The sequence below is a fragment of the Molossus molossus genome, unplaced genomic scaffold (genome assembly GCF_014108415.1).
Source record: "Molossus molossus isolate mMolMol1 unplaced genomic scaffold, mMolMol1.p scaffold_m16_p_13, whole genome shotgun sequence".
Classification (NCBI taxonomy): Eukaryota; Metazoa; Chordata; class Mammalia; order Chiroptera; family Molossidae; genus Molossus; species Molossus molossus.
This window is the reverse complement of record NW_023425348.1, coordinates 23,098,751-23,112,075: the sequence shown is the minus strand read 5'-3', so window position 1 is coordinate 23,112,075 and position 13,325 is coordinate 23,098,751. Positions and strand designations below refer to the sequence as shown.

Below are 13,325 nucleotides of genomic sequence, written 5' to 3'. Positions count from 1 at the left end.
AGCAGATATTTTCTAATTGGGACAGGTGCCTTCATGCCCTGTGGACTGCATTTCGTGGTTTCTAAAACCATTAAGTCCTTTCTCCTAGCAAGTCTGAATGTTTCATTAAACAGTTCTGGTAGAGAAATTAAGGCCTGGGAAACACTCTAAGTGACACTTTCCCCTGACTCTATTCCTAGGATTTTTCTAAACGCATTAACTGTACTAGAGTATTTTTCTTAGTGTATTTCCTTAGTACCTGGAGGTTTTTCAATAAATGTTGATTCACTGATGTTTCCATTGCAAAGTTGTTATAACATTGGTCAAGACTTGACTGGGCCAGTTTCTGTTCACATAGCAGGTACTATGGGAACAATTTCACCATCTCCTCCCTCCTTTTTTGTATTATATGCAGAATTTGTATTATATGGAGTCTTTGCCAGTGAGTGTTCACAGCCTACCATCAGTAGGAATTCTGCTGCCACAGCAGGGAGGGAAGTTTGTCTCCCAAGAGATTTGGCTGCAATCCTCCAAAGTTCTCACCCCACATCTCCCTTGACCAGTTTTCCTAGCAATCCTCTCTTCTCATAGCCCAGAATACAAATGCTCATTCATATCATTTTGACAGTGATAAACTGACATTTGTGTACAATATAAAAATAAGGATCAACAAGTTTTTTTAAGGGGTGCTACCATGAATCACATGCAGATGGAACCACATGCAATAATGACCCTAGATTCCAAAGGGCAAGATTATAAGATGCAAACAGGAAATTTAGAAGCCAATGAACAGGGCTTCCAGGCTCAGACAGGCAAGCTAGGACTTGGATGCAGGTTTCTGTGACTGGGGTTAGAAATTGTGGATAGAATTCTGGCTTTGTCTCAAAGTGCACATCCATCTTATGTGTCCTGAAATTTCAACGCCTAGGAAAACCAGGACCTTAGGATGTTAAACACTGTTAACACATGGAAGCAGAAGATTTTCTGCCTTCCTGTCCCTTACTTCTGTCCTTACCTCCACTGAGCCTAGACATTTAGTGTTGTATGACAGTTCTCACAAATTCCGTATCTTCCAAAGATTGTGCATATTTCAACTGTGTGTGCAATTGTGTTTTGTGGTAGAGCCACGATGCACATTTAGTCTCTTTACTCCAAGCTCTCCTTGTTATTGGGGGGAGTAGCTAATAAGTTATCTGGTTGGTAGTGTTGCCAGATAAAATTCAGGATGTCAGTTAAATGTAAATTTCAGAAAACAGCAAACACATTTAGAGTAAAGGTATGTCCCATAGTTGCATAATATACAATTATCCTAGAAACTAATTAATTATGTATCTGAAATTCAAATTCAATTGGGCATCCATTTTTTGCTAAATCTGGCCACCTATTCTTTCATGTACTTTAAATTTTAGGGATTATAGAACTTGTTTTAGGAACCTAGCCTCCAGAAATAAAAAGAGGAAACACATTACCATTACAAAGACAATCATTATGGTATATACTAAATGTATTAGATATAAAATAAATATATTGGAACAAATATTAATTTTTAACCAGAGAAAAAGCTGAGAGCATTTAAAAAAAAATAAAAATAGCATGCATTTTCTTTTAGTTGCATAATACATCTCCAAAAACTTTTAAAGGAAACAGATAACACCAGCATTCTGTGGGTTAAGAAGGCTGTCCTACCAGGTCAAAGAGGCAAGAGAAAGACTCATCACTGTATTTTGCATTTTGCACAATCTGACTGAATTATGCAAAAGTATTGTTTGTTTAATATATTACATTAAAATAATTTAAAAGGTAAAAATTTAAACATTGAACAACATAATACTCTAAGAAACAAAAGGTAGTGATCTCTGCTCTTGGCCATGTTGGCTACAAGGTCTTTCCTTGATGGACGGGGAGCAAAAGAGATTGTTAGTAAGGTTGGGCCAGCCCAGTCTGCAGAACTTCCAGCACTGGACGGTACTTGGGGCCACAGGGCTGCTTCCTGAAAACCGATGTGCACACAGCCATGGAACAGGCTGGATTTGCTGAGTCAGTCCTAATTTCAAACTCTGGGTTCTGTGTGGTCATAAGTTTCCATTATTTTTTCAAATTATACATTTGAATTTTGTTCAGAAAGTGTAGGCTGTATTGAAGTAAGCCGAGTTCCAGATAAGAAGCAGGATGAGAGACCCAGAACTAGGTTGATGGATCAAGAACTGAAATAAAGGGCACATCAAGTAAAGCCTTTGTGCTATGATCTAAAAAAGCAATGTATACATTGCCAAAAGAGGCACACACCAATTGTGTTACCACTTAAAATTTGAAAAGAGCTGCTGGTTTTTGCCTACCTGCCAGAGCCCTCCATGGAATGTCGCCCCACCTCCACCCCCACCCAGGCTATCTGCCCTTTGCCCCTCCCCCACTGTAGAATGTCTAGACTCCTATATTCTGCTGTTTAGATTCAAACTCTTAACTCCTTCACTGGATGCTGAGCATCCGTTGGAACCAGTTGCTCTCTGGTCCTGGACTGAATTTTCTCCTGGTGGAAGCTACTAGATAGTGGTGGTCCATACTTCAGCCTGCGGAGATGGCTTCTGAAGGAGGTAAGCTTGTAGGTGGGGGGGGGGGGTGTTTTAGAGACCATGCTGTCCCTCAAAACTTGGGATTAAAATGTGACACTTCCACTGGGGAAACATAGTATGGACTGAAGTAGGGGAAGGAGAGAGAACTGGATATGCAAGGACCTGTCACCCGGGGAGGCTGGGAGCCAGTGGAAACCTGTGACCACACTGGACAGCAGGGCTCCTGAGAGGTGGGTCAGGATGACTCAGGGGAAATGCCTGGGTGTGGAGAATGGATGGCAGCAGGCACATGGATTCTTTCCAGAGGGGAGACAAGCCACTTCGATGTGTGTGTGTGGGGGGTAATAGTGGGTTATGTGGTGGTGGTGGCATGAGGAGGGTCATGGGAAAGCCTAGTCTGGGTCTTGTTGTTCAGGCACCTGGAGCTTGCCCCCCAGTATCTTCCTAAGGGACTTCAACTGAGTCTACTAAGCTAACGGGGCGATGGGAAGGTAGTCTCAGCCACAAAGCTGTGCAGGGCTGTCTGTGGCCGAGTCTACAGTGAGATGTCCTCCCCGAGGGCAAGGCTGGCAGGGACTCCAACTGCTGCAGGCCAGAGCTCCTCCACTACTTCCGCCCAGAGCTCCTTGTCCTGAGTCCAGAGAGCTGTTTGTTGTCCTGGATACCACAAGGACAGGGCAGCTGGGTGACTTCCACCCAGACAGGGCTCAGTTCTCTATGTTGTCCCGAATTGTTCCCCCTCGGTGGCAACTCAGTTCTTCAGAGCTACTTCCTCTTGTTGTGTACCTCACGGTACCCTCTGCCCTGCCCTTTACCTTTGAGGTGAAGGGTTTGCTCATATTCCATGTCACTGTTTCACGGATAGAAAACATGTGGAGCATGGTTGGTTCTCCCGTGGACACTCTACAGGCAGATTCTTTTTCAAAGGGGGCAAGAGGAGCAGCACAGAGGCAGGAGGATGGTCTTCTGCATCATTCGTAAATTAGGGCACCTGTCCTGAGTAATTAGGGGCACGTGGTATGTAGCTTGTTCTCCTGGACTAGGGTCTGCGTGAGTTCCTCTGAGCAAGGATGTGTTCCAGAAAACTTTGTCCCACTGGCACTGAGCTCACACATGATTTTTACTGCATCTTCACTTTCCATTGTTGGGAGCTGTAAGAAGGGCTTCATAGCAGATTTCTGCCCAATGCTATGTCTTAGGAGAGCCTCTGGGGCTGGCAGGGGTAGGTGCCAGGGACTCCCTGGGGAGGCTCTCAAAGTCAGCACCAGCTGGGGCTGTCTTCTTGGCAGACAGTGTGCAGGGCGCCTTGGTGAAAGGGGAGCAAGCTCTCCAGTGAAATAATTCTCAACAGGAGGTCGGAGCATGACAATAACTTGAAGACATTTATAAACTCCCATCCAGCCCTGGCCAGTTTGGCTCAGCGGTTGGAGCGTCACCCTGCGGTCTGGAGAGACCCGGGTTCGGTTCCCGCTAAGGGCACGTACTTCGGTTGCAGTTTGTCCCCGGCCCTGGTTGGTCGTGCGGGTGGCAGCCACTCGATGTGTCCCTTCACGTCGATGTTTCTCTGTCTCTTTCCCTTCCTCTCTCCCCCTCCCACTCTATCTGTACAAAAAAAAAAATGGAAAAATATCCTCGGGTGAGGATAAAAAAATAAATAAATAAATAAACTCCCATCCAAATGGCCCTAACCTGTTGAGACTCATCACTCTTATTTCCCAAAGGCTAACGGGGACCCAGAGCAGCTCAGTCCTGTTTGCTGATTTTCCTATTCCATTCATTCCTTTTCCTTGTCTCAACAGCATCTACAGTGCTGGGAGTGGATGGGACCATGAACCCTGGTGCCTCCATGATTCCTTTCATGACACTACCCTTTTCCCTACCCACTACTGGCCTCACACACCAGCCACCTTGGGAGCAGCACCTGCTGCCCCTCAAGACCACGCCATTTGTTCCTGGCCACTCCTTGGTGCTGCCAGCTTTGTCCAGGACGCCTCTGGTGGCAGAAGATGCTGGTCATGGCCCTGTTGGGACTGGACCTTGCAACATCATGGTCCAAGTCAGGTCAGAAGCAGGGCAACCACAGTGTTCCCAGACTCAGACCATTGTCCTGAATCAGACCTCTCTCAATTGGAGTGCTCCAGTGGCCACCTGTGGGGGTTCTGCATGTCCTGCACTCGTATTTGTGGAAGACTCTATGGTGGAGAAGATTATGCCGACCTCGACTTTTGGGGACACCCAGGCTGGTGAGGGAAGCTGGTGTTCCAGCCTTCCTCCTCAAGCTCCACCACCAGCTGCCCAGCTGGCCCACTTCATCCCCCCAGTAAACGCTGGGCCACAGCCACATGGGGATTCCAGGGAGGATGACCTGGCCACCTTCCACTCCAAGGCCTCGCTGGATGACTCCTGTAATCCTAAGAGTGTGTACAAGAACTTCCAAGGTTGGCAGCACTTCAAGGCCCTGGCCCGGAGGCACCTTCCCCAGAATTCTGATGCAGAAGCTCTTTCCTGCTTTCTCATGTGAGTGCACTGGGCAGGGCACAGGGGCTCGCCTGGAGCTTTCACATAAAAGGAACGTGGGAGGGACATGCAGGCCGGCTGATACTGGAAGGAAGGTCTGAGGGTGGTATCCCAGCTACAGGGTGCAAGTAGAGAGTCAGGCTAAGTCCAAGTTCATGAGCTGGTGTGAATGGGCAGCAGTAACGACAGTAGCGGGGAAGGCTTGTCTTTGCACACAGACATCTCCTCCCTCACCTGTTGGTGCTCAGTCATTCCATGGGGATGAGGGTAGAACATGCTCCACAGAGCTCTGTAGGTCATGCGGATGGAGGCCAGGCTGTAGCCCAGTGCTCCAGTCTCTGTCCCTCCTGAAGCCCACCATCATGCCGGAGGAGGGAATAGGGCAGGCCATGTAGGAATGGCAGCCCAAAAGCAACTTTGACCAGATGATCTATTACAACATGGCAGAAAAGTGAGTCAGGGTTCTGGGTCCTGACAGCTGTGTGTGTGTGTAGGGGGTACTGACTGCAGGGCAGGATCCAGCAGTGGTGGTGCTCATAAGAGAGGATGTAAGGAGGAGGGCTGTTGGTCAGCACAGGGTCCCCAGTGCCCAGAGACCCTTCTCCCCTCTGGAAGCCTCTCCTTCACCTTCAGAGTGTGGGTTCTTCTGTCCTACCTCCCTTGGAAGCTTCACCCTCCTCTGATCTTGACCCATCCTTGGCCTGACATGAAGGCTCAGGACAGGCTGGGGTGAATGTCCCAGCCCAGTGGGGTCAGATTCCGGCCAGAGGGACTGTGCAGGGAATGTGCTCCCCCAGCCAGCTCCTGCCTGTTCAGTGGCCCAGCCCTGACAGCGCGAGGCACTTACTCTCCCGTCCCCCATCAGCTGCTGCTTTTGTTGGGCTCCAGGTGACCTCCTCCCTCCTCAGCATCGCCTGTGCCTCTCTCACCCCTAGGTTCATGGAGTTTGAGATGAAGGAGGAGATGCAGCACAGGAAGGGGGTGCAGGGCTTGCCTCCTCTGGATCCATTGAGGCCTGACTCGCATGTGCTCCCAGATCCAGTGGTGGGCCCGCAGTCAGGTACAGCAGCAGGTTCCCACAAAAGCTCATGGCCAAAGGCAACAGGGGCCTATAACAGCCACTGTCCCCATGTCCACCCTTTCCCTTCAATGAGGCTTTGGTTTTCAACCAAAAACGCTGTGAGAGCCAGAGTCACAGCTGACCTTTGTCACCATGAGATCTGGACATGGTCAACATGTGTAACCCTCTCCTACCTCCTGTCAAAGGACCCAACATTAAGTCTGCTAAGAAGCGGGCTGGATGGATTGGTGGTTCCACACATCTTCACCCTTGACTCTTTTGGATGCTCCCCTCTGATCTCTCCCCCACCACTATCAGGTCACATGGCTTCAAGGCCTGACCCAGCCACACCCATGTGACTCTCTCCCCAACACTGCCCACTGCCCTCACCATAGCATGCTCGGGAGGTAGAAGCTGGGGTCCCTCATGCTTCCTCCTCTTTTCTCTGTCTCAGAGTGCATTCCCAGGGAGGCTGTACCCAGGGCCCAGAGCGCCCACAGATGTGAATGGCCCTGGGAGACCAAGGCACCCCGTGATGTCTCCCCTGAGGTCATGCAAGAGTACTCGGACATCATGGATGGGCTGGTGGGACTGGCCCACTCAGCCGTGAGGGAGCCAGATGGAGAATGGGGAGAAGACAGAAGGGAACCACAGCAGGAGGAAGATGGGACCTACCTGGACCCGGGTCTCCTGAACTACATTGACAAGCTGTGTTTCCAGGAAGATTTTGTCACCAAGGTGGGTTGTCTTGGAGCTCCTGGGTCTACACATTCAGAGGGTGGCACTCTAGCTCCCAGACATGAGTTCTTCCCAGGCAGATTAGAATAAGCATTGTTCCTGAGCTGGGTACATGAAGGGTTGTACGTCTGTGTGTGCATGTGTGCATGTAGTGTGTGTGGTGTGTGGAGTATGCATATGTGAGTGTTCTTTTGTGTTTACATGTCTATATTTTCCTGTGTGTGTGTGTGCAGCTGAACGCCATGACAGTGTAAAAGACCCACCTTGTGCAAGAGGATGGGGTGGGTCTTTGCTTTTCCACTTTTCCTCCAGGTCCTGCTGACTCACAGGTTACTCCCTGCTAAGTGTGCTGATAGCTTGTTCCCTCTGTCCCAGGTGGAGGAGTCCATTCACCCCAGATACCTGGCACAATTGCTTTCCCCAGAAGCACAGTTGGATCTCTTGGCTCTAGTTGAGGAGCTGTTAGAGCAAGAGGAAGGACTCACTCTTGTCCAGGTGAGCCAGGGGAGTGAGGGAACTAAAGGAGATGGGAGGGGAGCTCAAGGTGAGCCATGGGAGGGAGCACCCAGGTAAACCACGGCAGGGAGCACCCAGAACAGGGTGCACCTGACTCCATCCACCCACCCCTGCCTGAAGGCATGGCATGCGGAGGGGGAGCTCGGGGAGGTGCAGTGCAGGACGACAGGGAAGAGCTGTAGAGAAAGGGGATGACAGGAAGGAGAAGGACAGTGAGCCCAGAAGGGGAAGGAAGGACACGAAGCTGGGAATGTGGCTCAGGAGGACAGCAGGAGAGCCACATGTCTGCTTCGGATTCGAGTCCTGGGGTCACCCCCTTCCTCCTCCCCTCATTGTCCCCTCACCCATGCTCCTCCTCCTCTCACATGGCTGTGCAGAGCCAGTCACTGTTCCCCTCTCCCTTGCAGCTGTTAGAGAAACTACGTCTGGCCTCGAAGGAGGAGGAGGGTGTGCAGGCACCCCTGAGTCTTGGTGCACTCCAACTGGACTCAAGTCTTTCTGAGTCTGTGGCCAGCCAAGATGCCCAGAGGCCTGACCACAGTCCCCAGCTGGGAGTCAATAACAAAGCCTGCCCACCAGAGACTGACTTCAAGGACCATCAAAGGCACTGTCGAGAAGATGTCCACCTGTCTAGGCCCAAAGCCTTTGCTATCTCTTCAGGACGTCAAGAGTGCCCACTACTCTGGGCTCCACGCCCCTGCTCTGCTCCCTTGGGTGATGGGCACACTTACTCTGGACTGGGACCCAGGGATGCCTCCATTCCCAGACAGACCTCTCTTGTTAGGGACAGGCCAATGGACAGGATTCGAGGGAATGAGGAGGACCTCCCCCACCTGGCCTCTTTGGCCTCTCCAAACAGCCTGTTGTCCTGTCCACACTCTCTGAGTCCTGTCCCTGCCTCAGGCCTTGCCTGCCCTGGAGGTCACGGGCCCCGGGGACCTGCCCAGTCCCAGCCTCAGAAGAGAAAGTGTGAGGAGCCTGTCGCAGGGGGTTGGAGGAAGCGGCACTGCGGCCAGGATGGAGCAGTGGGGTGGCCTTCCGGCTGCCAGTCCCCTGGGGTCCCAGACTAGATGCGACCTGGCTGTCCCCCAGAGGAGCCAAGGGCTCCTTCTCATCCGGGGGCTGATCCTGGCTGCTCTACTGACATGGGGGGGGCAGGACCGCTGTGGGGGTGGGGGTGGGAGAGTGGGTAGGAGCAGCACCGCTGGGGCATTATGTGTCAATTATGAATAAAGGTGGTTTGTTTGAAAATGCTCTGGGGGCCGTGTCTCCATACTCGGGTCTGTACTGCTCCTTGGAAAAGGGACCTGGGAGGAAGGAAGGATGCAGAGGTCATGGGAGCTATGTTCACAGGTCCTCAGTCCCTCCTTCCAGATCGACAGGGACTCCTTCTGAAGGTCCTGGCAGCACACAGCTCTCCAGCCCCCAGGGACCCTCCCCTCACTTCTGCTCCCAAGGCCAGACTGGAGGGGGGCCCCGGGAGCAGTCAGACAATGGGGCTGAGTGATTCTCGCCTCCTCCGGGGTGGCCTGACCGGAGAGGACAGTCTGTCTGCCTCTGGGGCTCTTTACAGGAGAAGCACCCTCTGGTCTCAGTGGGAGGACTGAATGTGGAGGGTGGTGGAGGCAGTGAGGCTGGACAAGGGGGATGACAGGAGAGTAACGGGGCCCCTGTTAAAAGGTGCATACTCCGGAAATGACGGGGTGGGAGGATACCAAGTCCCTTTCTGGATTTCTATGGTGGAGAATCTTGTCCAGCTGAGGGAGGAGGACCCATCTGTAGCTGGGGGACTCGGCTCAGGGACAACAGGTCCTCAAGGACACTCCACAACCACTGTCTCTTCTCTTACAACCATGGCTGGACTCTGTGAATAGACGCGGACCCAGATTTATATCCGCGTGGGAAACAGCCCCTACGAACAAACTGTGACCCAGTTCCTCAAGCACAGCACAACCAGCAGGGGTGGTGGAGGGTGAGGTGTCCGGGCCCCAGGGCTGCTGGGAGCTGGAGATTAGGGCTGAGGGACAGGGGCCTCAGTCGCCCTGCTCTGGGCTCTGGTACAAAGTCCACAGTCAAAGCAGGGGATCCGAACTCCAGATGTAAGAGTGAGATCAGCAAACAGTAAGGGACAGGAGCTAAGCGAAGCGCCTTGTCCCAGCATCAGTCGGATGCTCTGATCCCACATGGCCATGTGCTGGCCCCCACTCCTTTCCCTCCCAGCCAACACCTCTGCCCTGGCCTGGGTCTGTCAGGTGGCTGAGCCTCCCCGAGCTTGGCCCAGCTCTGCCCAGCACGCAAGGCTGTGGCCCAGGGCAGTGGTCCAGCAACAGCAATAGGATGGGACTAAAGAGTCCAGTTCCAAAGGCAGCCTGGCCCTCTGCTGGCCCCCACAAAGAGTTTAGGTTAGAATGGACTCATGTCAGGGCCCTCATCCACCCCCACGGAATCCCAGCAGGCCCTCTCCTGCTGCCTTCCCTCCTCCCGTGTGGTGGGCAGGCCCACAGCTCCCAACCCTGCTGGGCACTTTGTGAAGGAGATGTCTCAGCTTTTTAAAATGTATTTTAAAATTGATTTGAGAGAGAGGAAGGGAGGGAGAGAGAGAGAGAGAGAAACATTGATGTGAGAGAAACATTGGCCACACTTTCCCCAGCTGCTGCCCCCTCCCTGTCCAGCTGGGCCTTAATACGAAGACATGGAGGTGCGCCAGACTCAGTGTGTGCTGCAGGGCTTGTCCAGTAGCTTCCACCCCTCACGGGTGAGCATCCTTCCCATGTGCCTACCCAGTGTGTCCCTGCCTAGGGTGGTCGGCACTGGATGCAAATGTGGTGGGTGACAGACCGAGCCTAAACCCTCTATTCACTGGTGTGAATTAGTCCTCTGACTTCTCTGCTTTCAGGGTCTTTGTGGGGAAACAGGGTAACACATCCCCCTTTCAGGGTTCTTAGCAACCCTGAGTGAGTCATGTTTGAAGAGAACTTACTTGCTCTACCCCTGTGTGGGGGGGCCCCCAGTTGTCATCATAAGGTTCACACCTGCCTCTTGGGTGTCTCTGTGCCTGTCCTTACCTGCCTGGCTCTTTCTACTGTGTGAGACCTTTTTGATCAACAGTTCCCAGGCGGAGGCAGAGCCTGTGCTGTTCCCATCTCTGAACACAGCGGACCCTGAAATCTCCCTGCCTGTGCAGAGGGGCCAACGGGAGGTCCATTGCTGCTTTGAGCGTGGGCAGGTCCAATTCCTTGGGCTCTGTGGAATCTTGAAGAGATTTGCACATTAGTCTTAGGAATATACTAGGATAGACCCAATGTGAAGAAAAAGGAAGATGTGTTTCATACTTTCATTGTAGCCAACCCTTTATTGCAGAAAAAAAAACTTGAAATGGCACTTTGTGAGGACAGTGTATAAGGTAGGAATCAGGAAGAGTTACTAGTGACCAAAGTAGAATCTGTGTCATCCCATGAAACCTCCATGGAACCATGATGCTCATACAGAGAAGGTGCTCCCAGTGTGCCCTGCTCTCTCTGGTGCTCCACTTCCCTGTAGCTCACTGGGTCTCTGCAGAGAGGATGGCAGCCAGTTACATTTCACCCATTTTTCTGTGAGGAAAGTAGGCCCAGGGAGGTCAGGGGACTGAGTGCAGCTCACATACTAGGAACTGGAGCAACCTGGTTGGCAATATGCAGGTTTGGCTCCGGAGCCTTCTCCTCCTCCACTAGGAGTAAACCCCTTGGAAGAAGCCATGGCATCCTGGGGAAATCCCAGTGACAGGAGCAAGACCTGCCACCACCCTTGTGGTTCAGAAGTGGCATCTCATTGTGGGTTGAGATTTTGTTTCCCTGATGTTAAACATCTCTTCCTATGTTTATAGGCCAGATGCGTATCTTCTTTGGAGCAATGTATATTCATCTTTTGCCAATTTTTAGTTGGCTGAAATTTGTCTCTTATTATTGAGTTGTAAGAGTTCTTTAAATATTTTAGGTAATAGAGTGTTTCCAGAAATACAATCTGCACAAAATTCCCATTTTGTGGGCGGCCCATTACTTTCTTGATATTCTTGACAGTGTCTTTGGAAGGAAAGGAGTCAACTTTTGATGAAGTTCAATATATTTATTTATTTTTTTGCATTTCAGTTTGGTGTCATATCTAAAAACATGTTGAAAATCTTATGTCATGAAAATGATTCTTCATTTTTTAAATCATCTGTACCATTTTTGACCATACAGTTCAGTAGTGTTAAGTACATTTACACTGATGTGCAACTGATCTCTAAATATTTTTTATCTTTCAACACTAAAACTCTGTACACATTAGACACTAAATCTCCCAACTCCACTCCCAGACCTGAGCAACCATCTTTCTATGTTCTGTTTCTATGACTTTGACTACTTTAGGTTCTTTCTATGAATGGAATCACACAGTATTTGTACTTCTGTGACTTGTTTATTTCATTCAATATAGTGTCCTAGAGGTTCAGCCACCTTGTACCATGTGACATGGTTTCCTTTTTAGGCTCATCATCCATTGTATGTACAGACCACATTTTATTTCTCTATTCATCTGCTGATAGACATTTGGGTTTCTCCTCACTATTGTGAAAACTATCCAGAATTTGGTTGTGGTATCACATGGTAGTTATACTTTTAATTTTTTGAGAAAACTACAACTTAGTGTGCATCCATCTTATAAAAGTGTTCATGATTTTATTATAGCTATAGATAATTAAAATTCTATATAGGGATAATTTGGGAGATTATACATAGTATCATACTTTATATATCACATTGCCTCAATTTTCTTTCAAACTTCTGATTTCAGGCTAATAAAATTATATTTTAGATGTTATTTAATTTTTCAACTATTCATAATTTTTCATTGTGTGTATATATTAAAATAATTTATAAATATCTTATTGTTGAATTATTATAAATTATAATTGTAAGGAATCGGAGGCGCCGCCGAATAAAACAGAGAAGAGACTGGAGAGCCAATCAGCCGAATAAACAGGGATCAGGCTTTATTGGGTGCACTCCGGGCGGGTTCACAGACTCCGGGGGTCGAGTCCTAGAAGCCGCGCTCAATGTAGGGGCTCGTGTCTTTTGTAGCTGGAATTTGTCCCTTAGGGTTTGGCCCTGCGGGGGCTATGCATGGAGCCTCTGGAATGTGAATCGATAAGAGCAAGATGGGAGTTAATCTACAAGCTCGAGGCAGGCCGTTCAGGGTGGGAGGCAAGGCTGAGCAAGGAGACAATGGTCGAGCACTTTGCCTGGCACCAGTCCCCAGGCAATCAGACATTCCCGACTCTGTGATAATGACAAAGGGGCGCAGGTATCTTTCTGGCTACTTCGAGCTGGACAGGGGCGGCGTTAGGGGAGGGGGCCCATGTCAGCATGATCTGGGCCTGAGAATCTGGTGAGAGGTTGATAATGGCTTAGCATCATGATCTCGTGCACCGTCTGGCTGGTGAAGGCCTTCAGTCGGTCTTGTAGTAGGGAGGAGAGTAGTCGCAGGAGACAGGGACCGAAGGCCAGGGCTAGAAAAAGGAGAGTTAGGGGACCCATAAGAGGCAAAACCCAGTGTGCCCAGTTGGAATCGAACCAGGTGCTCCAAGATTGATCTCGCCTTTCCCGAATGCGTTGTGCTCTTTCTTTTAAGTTATTGGCAGCACTTCGGACGAGGCCTGACTGGTTAAGGTAGAAGCAGCATTGCTCTTCTAGGAAAACACATATACCTCCCTTTTCTGCAGTGAGATCTAGGCCCCTTCGATTTTGAAGGGTGACTGCTGCTAAGGAGTTAGTTGATCTTGGATGCTGAGAAGGGTGGAGGCTATTTCTTCTAAAGAATTTTGCAGGTCTTCAGATAGGATGTGGAAATATGATAGAGAGGTTCCTAACCCACCTGCCCCGAGTCCCAAAACTCCTGTAATGCTTAGGGCAGTGAGGAGGGGTACC

General features: G+C 50.1%; 1 protein-coding gene across 1 annotated transcript; it reads left to right on the top strand.

Moving 5' to 3' along the window:
- Positions 1 to 2,554: 2,554 nt before the first annotated feature.
- On the top strand, positions 2,555 to 8,450 carry LOC118627834 (NUT family member 2G-like). The gene is given in 7 exon segments (XM_036258281.1): positions 2,555 to 2,570; positions 4,349 to 5,066; positions 5,389 to 5,517; positions 6,002 to 6,126; positions 6,581 to 6,864; positions 7,240 to 7,359; positions 7,788 to 8,450. Coding segments are annotated over 7 exon segments (2,055 nt in total).
- The last annotated feature ends 4,875 nt before the right edge of the window (positions 8,451 to 13,325 follow it).